The following is a 16,416-nucleotide window of genomic DNA, read 5'->3' on the forward strand; positions in this document are numbered from 1 at the left end:
TTGAGAGTTTAAAAACGGGTGCTGTCTCCAGTTGGCTCTCTCTGCTTTGTGTTTGGAGATCAAGATGTAAGCCCTCAACATCCAGTTCCTGCCACCATGGCTGCCACTTTCTGCCATGACTAGCTTATCCCTCTGGCACCCTAAGCCCAAACAAACCTCTTTTTCTATAACTTGCCTTGATCACGGTGTTTTATTACAGAAGTTCAATGTCATTCTTGCCTTTATCATGAATTTAAGGCCATAGTAGGTGGCTTGAGACTCTGACTTTAAAAGGAAGGTGGGAAGTGCATTCCTGGGCTGCATCCACGTCTCACCTGACTCTTTCTGATGCTTTCAAAAGAGTCAACCAGAGTTAAAAAAGGAGAAGGAGGAAGAGGAGAAAGAAGAAGGAGGAGGAGGAGGAGAAAGGAGAAGGAGGAGGAGGAGGAGAAGAAGGAGGAGGAGGAGGAGGAAGAGGAGGAGAAGAAGAAGAAGAAGAAGAAGAAGAAGAAGAAGAAGAAGAAGAAGAAGAAGAAGAAGAAGAAGAAGAAGAAGAAGAAGAAGAAGAAGAAGAAGAAGAAGAACTGATGGCCAGAGGCCTCTCCCAGGCTCAGAAGTCAGCCTCATCAGGAGGTCTGGTTCCAAACAGTTAAGTGGCTGATGAACCCCACTGTTTATTCTCCCAGGGCCCCACCCTCAGGGACTGAGGAACTGTGGGAAATGATCTTCTCCTGAGCTGGCTCCTGCAGTATTGCACTAAGTGTTTGGGTGGAAGCCTCACCCCAGCCCCTGGCTTCCATATATCCAGAGTCTGGAATGTTCAGGTGGAAGTTTCATCCCAAGCCTCCTCCCCAGGGAGTTGCCTCAGTTCAGACTCCACCCCTGAGAAAGCCCACCAAACTATGGCCCCTCAAGACCACTCCCACAGGGTATTTAAGCAGCAACCCAGAGAACAAGCACATGGTTTTCTGGTCTTTCTTCCCTGGCTCCTCTCTGTGGAAAGTCATCCGGGAGCATAAGTATCCATTAAACCTGGGCTTTTTCTAATTTGGTTTGATTTGGTCTGATTTGGATTATTGTGTCTGCAGAGAGATTTATCAGGGTGCAAAAATTCTTCACTAAGGACATTTGCAGAGTACCTAAGCATTCAGGGACTCAATCACAGCAGTGTGGGGCTTATGTACTTCCAGAGGACAAAGATGCCTGCCAGGAACTTGGGAAGGACTGAGCATGGGTACAGGGTTTTAGGGACAACTGTAAGTTCCTCTCCATTCCAGAAACAAAGGGTAGAACATTTCAGTTAGGGATGAGAGCAAGGGCAGGGTCCCGGACTCAAAATAAGTGGGCTGAAAGAAGAGGGGACCAGTGCAGCATTTTGGGAAGCCCGTGTGGCCAGAGTCAAGGCTGAGAAAATAGGAGGCAGCCAATGCTAAAGATGTTTGGAGTTAAGGAGTAAATTTTATTAATTGAGTTAATGATAACTAACGGGGTTCCAAGGAATCGCGGGAGTGTGAAGGAAGTCGCATTGTTTCAGGGAAAATGTCATGGGGGAGAGGACTGGGAGGATGAAGAGGCACTTATCCACAGAAGACGCTGTTCAGCAGTGACTAAAACACAATCAAGACCCAAAGCAGAGTGCGACAGAGGGGATGAATGTAGAGGCTTGGCTGTCAACCACTGTGAAGCAGCGAAACAACTTTGGCCTCTATGTACTATGGCCCGTGTGTGGATAAACTACTGGCTCACAATTCCATCCATAGCTCTAAGTGAATGTGTGGTCAGGGTGAGCCTGCTGCAAGCCCCTGCACCAAGAAAAAACAAACTCCAGGAAGCTACTGTCCCAGAAGGGAAAGATACACGGAGCAAACAGAGCCCGACCCCTAGTCCCAGCTGAAGCCTCTGCACTGGCTGTAGATCATTAGCAGAAAAACAATTGGTGATTTTCCAGATGTCAAGATCCTGGGGCTGTTTGTTACACAGCATTATTGTAGCAAAACTTGACTAGACTAACACTTGCTGCTTCTTAAGTGTAGCCTATTTTTTTACTCATGCCAACTATGCATGGCATCGTAATGTATTGTTCCCATTCAAAGATGTAAAGATGAGCTCCAGAGGCTCCCAGAGGTCAGTAGCTAGCTCACAGTAAATTAAGATGGGTAATTGAAAAGAAGGGATTGTACCACAGATTATCTCTTAAATCTCGGCTCCTTACTATACAATGCTACCTTGTGCATGTGCCAAACTTCTTTGAAAGCCGTATGAAACTTCGTGGACACTCCCCCCCCCCCCTTGCTTTTGAACTGGGAACAAATTGGCCAGGCTTAAGGCAATGCCAAGTGATCCTCCCCACACTTCAGAACAGCCTCTCAAACTGGGAGAACTGAGAGGCTGGGAACTGGGTGCTCAGGGCTGAGTCCCACTCTCCTTGGCATGTCAATGTTGAATCATGTCAGTGTTCATATCAGGGCAATAAATCCACTTAAGACATGTCTTCAAGGGGACTGGAGAGATAGCTCAGAGGTTAAGAGCACTGGCTGCTCTTCCAGAGGTCCTGAGTTCAATTCCCAGCAACCACACGGTGGCTCACAACCATCTGTACTGAGATTTGGCGCCCTCCCCTGGCGTGCAGGCATACATCAAGGCAGAATGTTGTATACATAAATAAATCTTAAAAAAAAAAAAGACATGTCTTCAACAAAAATAAAGGATCAATGGGTGCACATGAGAACAGTTGATGTGCCAAAATCCATTGGTATTCCTCTATCCTAACAACTACCTACACAGAAAAATAATCCTTACCAAGAAATAAACTTAGCAAAGCAAGTGAGATAGCCCCATTCCAAACCACTAAATATTAATGAGATGGAAGGTAACACAGTTTCATGGATGGCATTAACGGACACAACCTGGAATCCCCTGGAAGGAGAATCTCATGGAAGGATTGTCTGGACCAGGTTGATTTTGAGGTGTAAAATCTCAGTGATTTTACATTGAGATGAGAAGGCCCAGCCACTGTGGGTGGCACCATTCCCTGGGCAGAGACCCTGAACTATACAAGCACAGAGAGGAGCCTGAATGTAAGAAATCAAGCACGCGTTCATTTCTCTCTGCTATTGGTTGTCACTAGCTGTTTCAAGTCCCTGCTTCGACTTCCCTAAAATGGAATTGCAATCCAAATAAACCCTTCCTCCTTTATGGTTCTTTTGTCAAGGTGCTGTATCACTGAACAGAAATGAAACTAGGACCCACAATGAATTGAGAGATACTATATTGTCACAGGGTAGAAGAGTTAGCGTTTATCAAAATGCCTACACTACCCAAAACAACCCACAAATTCGGCACAATCCCCCATCCAATGGCACCTCTCGCGGAAATAGGAAAAGAGACTATAAAACCCATATGAAAGCCCAGAAGACCTCAAAGAGTCAAAGCAGATCTCAGGAAAGAAAGCATGGGGCGGTGTCTGTCTTGGTGTTCTAGTGCTGTGAATAGACGTCATGAGCAAAGCAACTCTGAGAAAAGAAAGCGTCTAACCGGGGGCTTGTCTGTAATTGCAGAGGGTTGGTACATGATCATCATAGCAGGAAGAAGGCAGGCATGGAACTGGAGCAGCAGCCGAGAGAGAGCTTTACATCTTGATACACAGGCAGCAGGCAGAAACAGTGACACTTTTGAAATCTCAGAGCCCAGCCCCAGTGACACACTTCCTCCCACAAAGAAAACTACATCAACTCAAAAAAAAGTCACACCTCCTAATATTTCCAAACAGTTCCACGAACTGGAGATCCAGTATTCAAACATATGAGCTGTTGGGGGCCATTCTCGCCCAAACCAGTACAGCATCTCCCACCGTTGTGCTGTAACTGAGTCCCCCGAATGCACCGCACCATAGCCATAGGTGGCATTACCAATGGGGGACGCACCGAACACTTCCACACTCTGACTTAAGATCATTTATACAGGGCTCAGAGTGTGGCTCCATGGAGAACATGGGCTCATCAAGGCCCTAGTCCCGTCACCAATGTCAACTAAGTCCATAAATAAAACCCTGTCACTGAGACAAAAGTGAGCATAGCTACTGGTAGAGAAGCAGAAGCGTGGGCCAGTGGACCAGAACAGAAATAAACTCAGACTCGTTTTTGGCCAGGGTACCAAGAAGACACCCAGGAAAGGGATGGTTCCATCAGTAAATGATGATGGGGAAACAGGATTATTCCCACATGTGGAAAAATGAACTGAAAAATCAATTCAGAGACTTCTACAAAAGAACAGAGGGGAAGGCTTCCTGACTGGGAACTTGCTATGTAGAACGGGCTGGCTTAAGACTCACACAAATCCACCTGTCTCTGCCCCCAGAAGGGGTCAAAGCATGAGCCACCCCACCTGGCTATACATCACACCAGAAGCTCACTCTACAAAAGCCAAGAGAGAAAATGTCACAACAGCAACAGAGAGTAAACCACATGATTAAAAGACCTGTGGGCTGGGGGGTTATTTGCAAATCATATCTGCTGAGAGTTAATAGCCAACATTTAAATCAAGTGCCTTTTTTTTATGACCAATAAAAAAAACTCATCGATTTTAAAAGGCCAAAGGACTTGAACAGACTTTTTGGCAAAGGTTGTAAAAACATCAGGCAGCTACAATAACTGCAAGCAGCAACAGCAGGAAATGTAAATCAAAGTCACCCTGAGAGCCACCTCCCACCTGGAAGGGCATCAGTTCTCAGAAGGACAAATAGCTAAAGCTTTACTCTATTCGTGAGAGTGTGAACCAGGGCAGCCTGAGACACCGTGCATGAGACATTAGCAGGGAAGCTGCAGCAGAAGTTTGGGGGCCGGGAAGCAGCAGACAGCAGCACACAGCCCCTGGGCTTGGTCACATGGAGAAGGGAAACCTTCAAGGGATAAGGGCATCTCAGTTTGGCTATGGGTACTTGAATTTAAGCCCCTTCCAGGTAGGCTTTTGACGTGGGCCAGCCTGGAACTGAGATGCAAAGCCAGACCTCAGCAATGTCTGATGCTAAGAGAGCCCTGGGCCCTGAACGGGACCATCCAGGAGAGCAAAGTGGGGAGCCAAGAGGCACTTTGGACCCCCAAAGAACCCTGAACAGCCAGGTAGTTGAGGGAACCCACACACAATCCACAGAAGGTCCAGAGGGCGGGGTCAGCCTGGAGGATGTCTTTGGGGTCACTCCTCACTCTACAGAGAGCCTGAGCCACAGATGGCTTGATTGGTGCTTCGGGTCACCCAGCTTTGATCAGAGTCCCCACATTCTTCTCTCTGCCATCTCCATTTGTGTCTGAGACACAGAGGGCAGGGGCAAGCTGGTTCCCTGCAGGGGCCGTAACATTCTCAGAGGCAGAAAGCAACAGGCCTTTAATATGTCAGCAGGGTCCTGGAGGTAAGGATGGGTCAGAGTGGGTATTACTGGCTAAAACGGAGAGAAAAACTACAGGAAGACTCCCTGCTGCCGCTCCCACACCCCATTCTCCACCAGCGGCTGGCCTCCCCCACCTGTGACCCCCATAGCCTCCAGCTTCGCTTTAGTGGTCACATCATCCCCTCTGACCCCCTTTCTAACTTCTAAGGACACATGGGGGGAGCACGACACCTACTCAGTGTCTTTGACTTAGCCCTCTCTATTGGATGCCATTTCCCGGTACAGGTTCTGAGCCCATAGACATATTTGGGCATGTGGGTTGCTCCCTCTCCCTCTCCCTCTCCCTCTCCCTCTCCCTCTCCCTCTCCCTCTCCCTCTCCCTCTCCCTCTCCCTCTCGCTCTCCCTCTCCCTCTCCCTCTCCCTCTCCCTCTCGCTCTTCCTCTCCCTCTCCCTCTCGCGCTCTCTCTCTTGCTCTCTCTCTCTCTTGCACTATGGTCTATGTGGAGAACCAGCAATGTGTGCTGTCAGAGAGTGGAGAGCGGCGCTGCCCCTTCTGCAGGAAGACAGCTAGCAATAGTCAGCCACCCCTGCCTACACTCGGAATTATACTCGGGACTATAGAAAAGGCTCGGGTGGCATATTACATGTGAGGCAGCCTGAGTGTCATCTCAAGTCACACGATGACCCTCTGTGGAAACCTCTATTGTTACTGTGTTCAGCAGAACAGCTGAAGCGCAGGAGGAAGGCACCAGCAGTTGAGACCCCGTCTCAAAGCTCAAAACTCTTTCTGCACCCCGCCAGACACTTCCTTGAGGGGGCCATCCAACTCTGTGAACACCAGCTAAGTGGATCACTGAGCCCCCTCTAGAAGATGTCACCCCTGGCCCCTGCTGGCATAGCAGCTTCCTTGGAGGTAATTGCAAAAGGGCCGAATTCACACAAGGGTGGAAAGAGAAAAAAAAGCCGCAAAGGAAAAACAAAACAAAACAAACAAACAAAATGCTACCCGGTTGTTCTGGGTAGCGAATACACCTAGAGCGCCTTCCTCTATCAGCTGTGGCGCGTCAAAGACCGTGCTCAACATGGAGCTGAAGAAATGCCCTGGCAATGGTACCCCACTGAGGCTGAGCACGTGGAAAGTGACAGCCAATGGGCGAGGGTCATAACGCCCTCCCCCCCCACACACCGGCTCCTGCTTCAGGAGTCCCCGTTCTCAGGCCGATTCCTTCAGGTTGGGATGCAAGCGCTCTTTTGGGGTGGCTGGTGTGGGGTGGCTAAGCCAAGTCAGCTCCAGGCAACAAAGAAGCCTGATTCACATCAGAGTGTCACCAAACTCTGCCCTGGGGCCCAATCCATCTCAGTATACTGCTATGCCCACTCACTGAGTCACCCAAAGTCCCCTGTCCATAAAGACTAAGAAACTCTATCTGATTCATGTCCTTGAGGCCCAAGTCTCCCGTCTTCTCACAGGTTGCTCCTGCAAACCTGTGATGGCTGCTCTGTGATCACACACTAGCTGCCACAGTGACACGCCCTCACCTGTTTCCTTCTGGGAGATGAAAAATCCTCCCTAGCATGTATCCAGCAGAGGACCTCGCCTCATGGTCTAGACCAGGCTAGACCAGGGGCCATGAAACGTTCTTTCTACAAAGGCCAGATTCTGTGAAGTATCTCTGCAGTTATGTGTGTGTGTGTGTGTGTGTGTGTGTGTGTGTGTGTGTGTGTGTGTGTGTGTGCAACTGCAACTACTCTTACTTTGCAGGTACAGTTTGCCACTCCAACTCCCACCCCACCCACCACCCCAGCCTGGAACCCTTGTCACGCATGCCCCACTCTGTACCCTCCTCCAGCAAAGATGGAGTGTACTTAGTAGAGCAGCAAGAAGTCACCTCAAAGCCCTCTCCTACCCAGACGGACAGCCCACTCCACCCCTTGAGTTTTCTTCCCCTGGTATGGGGGGGGGGGGGCGGCCGGGGAGGGAGGGTCCTGTCCCAGACCACACAAGCTCTCTGCAAGCCACTTTCTTCCAGCCGGACTGAGAGCGCCCTCTAGTGCTCAGAAGGTGCATGCAGGACTAGACCAGCGAGCAAAGTCCCTAAACCAGCAAGGGGAAAAGGAACATGGCAAAGGAGAGGGCAGAGGTCAAGTGTCACCAACAAGGGCTCTGTTTGGATAGATGATGTACTCGCATCACTACGCTTCACTACAAGGGAAATCCACCCTCTGTAGGTCTCGGGTTTGCCCTCAGAGAACGGAAGAGATGGAGATGCAGCCAGCGCGCCCTCTGCTGGTCACACTCCTCTACAGCAACACTCCCTTCTGCAACGTGGAGTTACACATTTTATAATGCCAAATTTAGTACTTTTTAACTAGGTGAAAAGTGAGGTACCACGTCAAATTTAACTAGTTTTTCTGTATTCATATCCCCAAGAAATTGTGTCACTGTTATTGTTCTGAAACGAATTTCTTGTTACAGATTGTAAGTGGCTCACAGACTGTCCAGGTCAGTTCTGAACTGGGTCTTCACAGACATAGACTCGGGTAAAGAGGGACACGGAACACCCAGAGAGTGGGCAGAGGGTGAACGTCACCTGACCCTGACTTACAATGACTGTGAGTCGCTGAAGGTGGGGCTCAGAAGTCAGGAAAAGATCTAGCGGGAGGGATAATTTTCCTAACACATGAAGAGCCCAGGAGCCAGGGTGACTTGAACCAACAGCTGCAAAGCTCTGCCCTTGAACTCTGCCACACCCAGAGCCAGAGCCACCATTTCAGTAATCACTACCTTGGGTCCTGGCCACAAGGTTCCACATTTGCATAGCTCTGTGCGAAGTTATGGCCCTGACGTTAGCCCTGTCAGCTCAGGAGCTGAAACAGAACATCACAAACTAAGGTCTGGCCAGCCACTGTCTTGAGGTTGGATGTCCTCGCTCTCAGAGAGCCAGCTTACTATCGTGTCCTGGTGAGGTCTCTTTCCCAAGTTGCAGGTGGTCAGTCTTCTCTTTGTGCCCTGCCCCCCAGGTCTGAAGGCTGCAGGTTGGTTCTCAGATCTTTTCTTACTATGAGAGCCTGTAATGGTTAGCTTTGTCAATGTGACGCAACTTAGAAAGACCAGGGAGAGAGTCTTAACAAGAGATTATCCAAAACAAGTTGATTGTGGGGGAGGGGAGTCTTAATTAAATTGACTGATATAGGCAGACCCAGCCCACCGTGGGAGTCACCATTCCCTAGGCAAAGGATCCTGAACTGTACAAGAGTATAGAAATTGAGCTGAGCGCCAGCAAGGAAAGGGACAGACATTCACTTTCTCCTGCATCTGACGTGAACGTGATGTGAACAGGTGTTCCGCATTCCTGCTGCGTTGATGTCTCTGGAATGGATTGACAGCCTGGAATCATGAGTGAGAACAGATTCCTCTCTCCTGCATTGCTTTGGTGAGCTCTCCACTCTTCCCTCTTGCAGGCAATGCTACCGTGATCACCTGGCCATCCTGAGTCAGTCCCAGGAGCCTCTAGAGGCCTCCAAGTGCCCAGTCTTTGGAAACGAGGACCTCCAGCCTCACCCAGCATTGCCAGGAGCTATCCAGGCTGGTCCTTAGCAGCTCATCTCTCATCCATGGCCACCATGGGTCCTCTTTCTTTCACACTGCTTTGACTCAGACATAGGGTACCCCATGGACTCATGAGTCAGAGACTCTGTCCTCCGTGTGGTGATGGTGAGAGATGATGGGGCATTCTGAAGGTGGAGGAGCGGTGGGAGGAGGTTGGGTCACTGAGGGCATGCCCTCGGAGGGATTAAACTGGTTCTTCCTCATCAGAGCATTGCTGTAGAAGGAACCCTGGCCTTCTCTTCACCTAGACTTCCTGTCCTGCGCTAATACTTCTCTTTTATCTGCTCACAATGCCACGCTCCAGGTCCCTCACTAGATAGGAGCCGAGCCGACCCATTCTGATTGGACTTTCAATCTCCAAAACTGTGAAATAATTAAACCTTTTTTCTCATTAAGTACCCCAGCTCAGCCGTATCATATTGCATCATCTTAACAGAAAACAGACCGATGTGTCTTGCTAGATCTTGCCAGTCAGATGTGTGGGAAATTCATTCATCACTGCCTTAATTTGTGTTTCCTTTATTCTATCACTGAAAACATAAGGCTCAGATGTTGTTCGTGTTGGTTTTACCTCTATGAATTGCCCCAGAATGAAGAAAATAAGCTTCCCTCTGCCAAAGCTGAGGCAGAACGCCCGATGGGCAGCAGATGAGAACCACGGGTCAGCCTGCTGTTGGGGAGAGGTGGGTCTCTCCTTGTAACAGTCACCCCCAAAAGACTCTGAGCCCAGTGAGGCTGTGCTAATTTGGCCAAGCTCAAACAGAACCATTCTTATTAGAGTCCCGTCAGTCAAGTCCAATGTTATGGCTCCCTCCCTCTTCTTGGCAAAAGCCTAGATCCAGAAGTTGAGGCCTCCTGGCTGCTAGAGGTTTAGAAGAGGGGTCAAGTTCATGCAAACCAAAAATCAGAAATCCGTTCTCTTGCCATGGTTGCTGGGCCAGCATAAAACGGGACTCTGGAAAAATCCAAAGACACAGAAATAAAAGTGCTCCCCATGTGCAGTGTGGGATAGCAACCAAAAAAAAAAATTCTGAATGTAGCAGAATGTCCTGAGTCACAGATGACCAAATAGAGTGGTCTAAATCAAAGCTTACAATCATTTTAAAGTCTCCCGGGAAATAGTGACACTACATTAAGTCTATAGATATAAATCTCCTGGAAATGGTCTCCAAAGTCACCCGTAATTACACTCCAGTACCATGAGAGGAGAGCCATGAAGGAGCCTTAACAGTAAGGAATTATTTGACAGGCTCCAAAAAAGATCCTTCTTCAGGGGAGGGTTTGACAAGATTCTGATGAAAGGGCAGACCTCAGCCACCCCAGACTCACTGCATCTGGACTTCCAGCCAGCAAGACAGGGGTCACTGTGAAGTCCCAAGGGGGTGCCTATATAGGCTAAAGGGTAAGAACCAGGGCCATGGGGATTGAGGCAGGAATGAGAGGCATGTAGAGTTAAGAGAAATGGCAAGTTACAACCAAGTTCTGTGCATATAAGAATGACCTTGTTTGGGGTGCGTGCGTGAGTGGGGGGGGGGGTTACTAGCCTAGGATCTCCAAGGTACCAGCCATTGTGCCTGCATCATGACTTCTCAACCTCAGTGTACCTCTGTTTGAGACCAGAAGGTTCTTTAGGGTCAGGGCTCTCTTCTGCACTAGAGGATGTTCGGAAGTGTCCCTGGTCTCTACCACTAGGTGACAGCAGCTCCCATATTGAGAGCAGCTAAACATGTCTGCAGATATCACCATAAGTTCTCTGGGGGCCAAGACCTCACTCTGAGAACCAGTGTTCTACAAGGAAGGTGTTCTAAACATCTTTTGTTTTTAGAATGTGTGCCTGTCAACAAGCAACCCACTTGGGCACAACTGTGTCCACCCGAATATTTCAGTCAGTGCACTCGCTTTATTGAAGTCTCAAAATAGTTCTGCAAAATTACCTCATTCCAGTGTCAATATTCCTAGGGAGACTTTTAAATGCTTACAAGCTTTGACTGTGGCTTCCTGATGTTACAAATGGATGTCCCTTGCAATCCATAAGGGGCCGGACCCAGGGACCCATGTGGCTACCAGAACCTTTGGATGCTCAAGTCCCTTAGCAACAGGGTGGTGTGGTCTCTTTTTGTAAGCTTCAGATCGTCTCTGGGTCATTTAAAATACCTAATAAGGGTCTGGAAATATGGCTCACTCAGTTGGACCATGAGGCCCAGAGTCGAGTTCCTCAGAACTGCGTAAAACCAGACAGGGCAGTGCATGCCTATAAAAGCCTGTAACCTAAACCTGCCACTTGGGAGGTGGGAACAAGAGGATCAGGAGTCAAAGGTCATCCTTGGCTAGATAGCAAGCTTGAGAAAAGCCTTGCTAAGATATAAGATCTTGTCTCAAAACACATGTACACACAAACCTTAACCCAAGGTAAAGGCCACATCAATGGCTGCTAGATTATACTGTTTAGAGGCAAAGGACAAGAAAAAACTGTAAGAGGCGATTCCTTTTCTACAGCTGTATTTTATTTTTATTTGGCGGGGGAGTACACTCTTGCATGTGAGTGCAGGTGCCCTCAGAGAACAGAAAAGGAGGTCATCTCCTCTGGAGCTAGAAGTCTAGGCAGCTGTAAGCCAATTGATATCATGCTTAGAACCAAACTTTGGTCCTCTTTGAGAGCAGCAAGCCATCACCCTGGCCCAAAGACCCAATTCTTAGAAGCATTTTCTATACAAAGTTGGCTGACAACTTTAAATAAAAGAAATGTTTTACAGACATGGTTGATTCTTTGCAGGGCCACTTAGGAAGGCAAACTTGTGAGCACTAAAAGGAACGGAGGCAAAGGACGTTGATTGTGGAGCATTCATTTGGTAAACAGACAACAGCAAAGAGACGTTTGCCAGGAGTTTATGACCATGTAGGGAAAGCTGTCGTCATATTGTCAAGTAGGAAAGCATGAGGATAAATTAGAAATGTCAGGTTATCACTAGTGGTACAACAATAAAAAAAAAAAGATTCTACACACCACGACAGCTAGAAGATATGCCACAACGTCCAAAGTAACTGTTAGCAATGCAACGTGGGTAATTTTGCCCGTCTCCTTTTCCAAAGTGTGCAGATTTTCTACATAATAAACTAGAGGTAAGGGTAGCAAAACAGAAAACAGCAATGTTTATCTTTTAATACTTAGAAATGATCACACATAAAAATTAGCCAAAATTTTAGGTAATGCCATGTGTTTGCATTAATCTAGATACATGTTCCCATGCAGTTGACTAAAAGCAATTTTGTGATGCCTCCAACCTCTGAGGGTATCCACACACGTGTGTGCATACCTGCCCACACACATACATGTGATTAAAAATAAGCTTAAAAGATTTTGAAAAAGTAATTTTGCCCAAAATTAAGCCAGCTCAAAAAATAAACTATAAACTAAAATGCATTTGTTTCTAAACTTAGTAGCCCTGAGAGAAAAAAAAATTAAATTGATTGCTACACAGATGGTCAGAAAAAAGTTGTATGCAGTCACATAAATTACAGACAGGAAATGGATGCTCTGAAAACCCCATCGTTTTTCCCCCAGACTTGGATCATCTTCTTCTAAAACACAGGTTCTCGGCCATGGAGCACAAATCATTTCGGATCTGATTGGAATTGGCTGACCCGGGGCAGGCTCCAGCCTCCTTCTCCAGTTGATTTAATGTTCACTCGTTCATTCTCAGCCAGGGCAAGGGCACCTCTAGACGCAGTCAAGGAGACAAAAGGCATCCTTCCGGCTTTTGTCAGACAGTGTTTGCTCAGCCCGGCCCTTCCCAGGTGGCTGCAGAGCCCCTTGTTCCCGTGTCCCTTCTCCTTTCATGAGGAGGCAGGCTAGATCTTACAATAGACCTCAAAGAGGGCAGCAGCTGCGTGCATCCGGTAGAAAATAGAGAAGGGCATGGCCAGGTTGACCACGATTATCCAGGGTTCAAAGCCGAAGACGATTTCCTCTAATCCGTTGTCATACTCAGGGCGGCAGCCAAAGGCAGGGGGGATCCAAAGCTGAAAGAGAAGAGGCAGACTTCCATCACGGTTGGTTTTGCCATGAATGCTGCCAAGAGATGCAACCTTCTGCCACAGATACACTGACAATGCCCCCAAGATACATTGTCCCTGGCCTGGTCCCTAGCTGGCATGAACCATTACAAGGCAAGAAACAAAAGAAATAGGTAGGTAACTGGGGGGGAGGAGGGTTCCCTCTAACAGATGTGTCTTGCCCACAGTCTTGCCCTCTCTTTACTTTGTTGCTGCGAAGTAAACCTCTCTCCTCTGCACTTCCACCATGATCTGTTGCCTGAAAGCAACCATGGACTGAAACCTTCAAAATCACCCCTTTCCTGGCTGAAGCTGTTTGTTGCAAGCGTTCTGTCACCGTGCCGAAAGGCTGACTCTGTGGTCACAGGATTTCAGCACATCTGGGGTCCCCACTCTAATCCCAGGCACCATGGATGCTGACCTAGACTCACACAGCAAAAGTCACCATGGCCGGGGTGACTGTAAAGCATTCCTCATCTCCATGGAAACCAACAAATCTGTGAGCCTCCCCTGAAGGCCCTCCACCCCCTCACCTTGCACTCAGACACAAGTTGTAACTTTTTTTTTTTTTGGTTATTTTTTCGAGAAAGGGTTTCTCTGTAGCTTTGGAGCCTGTCCTGGAACTCCCTTTGTAGACCAGGCTGGCCTCGAACTCACAGAGATCCACCTGCCTCTGCCTCCCGAGTGCTGGGATTAAAGGCGTGCACCACCACCGCCCGGCTAACACAAGTTGTAACTTAACTCTCTCTAGAGGGCGCTGATGAGAGGAGGAAAAAAAATCAAAGGAAGTCAACAAAAATTAACATAATAAACGGTTGCTCTTGTCTCTCATAGAACCTACTGTCCCCACATCCTTCTCTGTCTCTTCCCCTTTTCCTTCCCACTGACCACTCTCTAGGTTGTCAGGGCCACCCATGGCCCTGGGCCCCTTCTGTTACTTATTGCATGTGTCTATCTCTCTGCGAGGGCAGGCTCTCCCTAGCTGGGCTGACCTATGAAGAATCTACATAGCAAAGGACAGAGGGTGATTCCAGGCCAGAAATTGCAAAGAACATTGGCCCAACAATCCACAAAGGGACTGGGTCCAAATCCCCAAAGAGAAGTCTTGCTGCCAATAGCCTACAGCCAAGCTAGGATCATGAGCAGAGACTCTGTTGCTCTGGGTTCAACACCTGAAGAACTTTCATGATAAATCCCTACGGTTTTAAGTTGCTATGTTTGAGGTTAGTTCTTAGGTGGCAGCAAGTGACTAAGACACACTGCCTTTTTTCCCTATCCTTGCAGAGCTCTCGCTGGTGGATAGCGTGTCCCATTTTCCTTCTCTGGCTTCTTGGGCTTCTCCCTTCCATCTCAGACCTCTTCCCGTCAACAGTTTCCTCTTCTAGCTCCTCATTTGCTCAGACTCACGAGTCCCCTTCCCTTCTCCGTGTATATGCCTCCTAGGGCTGTCACCTCCAGCTTGGTCATAAACGCCATCTGGAGGCCCTGGGCTTCCACCTAAACCCCCCATGTGAGCCACTCTTGGAACCCCAACACGTATTTCCACTAGCCACTTGAGTGTTTGGAGCACATCGCAGATGCACCCTGCCTTCCCTTATCAACAGCCCCTTCCTCCCAGATGCTTGCTCCAAGCTCCCAGTGTCATCTGTGTTCCCCCTCAGTCTCTCTCACATCACTCTACCACCCTAGCCACAGTGAGTTGCCCCAGTCCTTCTGAGAACCTCCACCTCCACCCACCCGGGCCACCCCTCCGCTAGGGTTGTGCAGTAGCCTCCTCCACCCTAGCCCAGCAGTTAATTTCCACTAATTTGCAAGAGGGGCTTTCTTATTTTTATCAGAGCTCCTGTGCCTTATTGAGAAAAGTTAGGGAATATTGGTTGATTTGAATATCTAGGACTAGGGAGATGGTCGATGAGAAAGTGCCTGTTGGGCAAGCATGAGGCCCACATAGAAAGCCTGTCTGGGAGGCACTGGTGCCTGCAACTCTGAACTGAGGTCCTGTGGTGGAGACAGGGGGTTCCCTGGAACTCATTGGCCAGCTAGTCTAACCAGCTAATAGCACAGGATTCCGTGAGGGATTCTGGCTCACAAAACAAGGGTAGATAATTGTTTGAGGAAGACATCTCAACATCAGTTTCTAGTCTCCACACACTTGTGCACACCAGGGAGAGGGAGAGGGAGAACAGTTTGCTGAAGATTACCGAGATGTTGCAAAGGAACAGAAAGGCTGTGATGTTTCTGAGGATCCTCCTCTTGACTCCACCCTGCAGGAAGTCCGGACATCGGGCTGTGCCTGCAGCCCCTTCCCAGCCAGCCTCCTGGTCCTCTTTATGATGTCCCTGCTGCAGACGCAGATTTCCATTGACTGCAGGTGATCCATCCCTAGACGACCCCTGGCTCCCGAGGCTGGATGCAGCCAGCACAGCGGCTTCACCACTGCAGACGGTGACCACACGCAGAGTGCGCACATCCTCGGGGATGCCCTCAGGCTCGCGGTGCACAGACTCGATGATGAAAAGGTTCTGGACATACTTCTCCACGATCACCAAGACAGAGTAGGGCAAATTGTACCAGGTGTATGGCGGACGGGTCTCAGCACAAGCGATGGCCAAAATGGAGCCCCAGGAGAGGAGCCATGAGCCTGAGGCTGTGGCCACCAAGAGGTCGGCATCCAGCTTACGTGCAGGGTTTTTGGACTCATCCAGGGATTTCTCATCCACCCTGTAAATCCAGGTTCCTACCAGCCCAGCAGCCCCCATGAGCAGCAGCACCGTGATAGCATACAAATAGAACAAGATGAGCGCCGACTCGCTCTTGGACTTGGAGCGTCCGATATGGATCATGTACACCACAACCACGGTGATGGTGGCAGCCAGCACTGTCAGGCCCAGAACCGAGCCCACCAGGACCCCGTCGAATCTGCACTGCATCTTCTGGTGCCGGGAGTTGTCCACCCTGCGCCCAATGTTCTTCCAGAGCACATAGAGCATGGTGGAGGCCAGGATCTGGTACTCGATGTTGAAGGGGTACAGATAGTAGATTCCATGGGAGAGGGCAGAGCAGAGCGCTGGGGGCGTGCAGTTACACTGTGGTGTATGGTCATCCAAAACTAGGGCGGCAGGCAGAGGACAGGAAACAACCATCAGCACAGGCAACAAGAAGACTAGCAAACCCATCAGCCTGAACCTCGCCACTAGACCCAAAGTGCACTTGAGCCGTATTTAGCATCATGTTTAATGCCACAGCTTCGTAGAAAAAGAAGCTAGGGTTCACCTCCAGAATGGCATCAGGCGTGTTTTTTTTAATATTTATTTATTTATTTATTATGTATACAATATTCTGTCTGTGTGTATGCCTGCAGGCCAGAAGAGGGCACCAGACCCCGTTACA

General features: G+C 48.9%; 2 protein-coding genes across 2 annotated transcripts in view; both read right to left on the bottom strand.

The window, feature by feature from the left end:
* The window catches only part of Tmem128 (transmembrane protein 128), a 286,921-nt gene that overhangs the window by 222,260 nt on the left and 48,245 nt on the right, over window positions 1-16,416 (bottom strand). The gene's annotated exons all lie outside the window — the stretch shown is intronic.
* The window catches only part of Otop1 (otopetrin 1), a 30,119-nt gene continuing 25,166 nt past the window's right edge, over window positions 11,464-16,416 (bottom strand). The window contains exons 5-6 of the mRNA XM_075943696.1: window positions 15,228-16,135; window positions 11,464-12,993 (exon numbers count right to left, since the gene is read on the bottom strand). Of these exons, the coding sequence (XP_075799811.1) occupies window positions 12,823-12,993; window positions 15,228-16,135 (1,079 nt within the window). The 3' untranslated portion in view covers window positions 11,464-12,822. The remainder of the gene's footprint in view (window positions 12,994-15,227; window positions 16,136-16,416) is intronic.

The sequence above is a fragment of the Microtus pennsylvanicus genome, chromosome 12 (genome assembly GCF_037038515.1).
Source record: "Microtus pennsylvanicus isolate mMicPen1 chromosome 12, mMicPen1.hap1, whole genome shotgun sequence".
NCBI classification, from domain to species: domain Eukaryota; kingdom Metazoa; phylum Chordata; class Mammalia; order Rodentia; family Cricetidae; genus Microtus; species Microtus pennsylvanicus.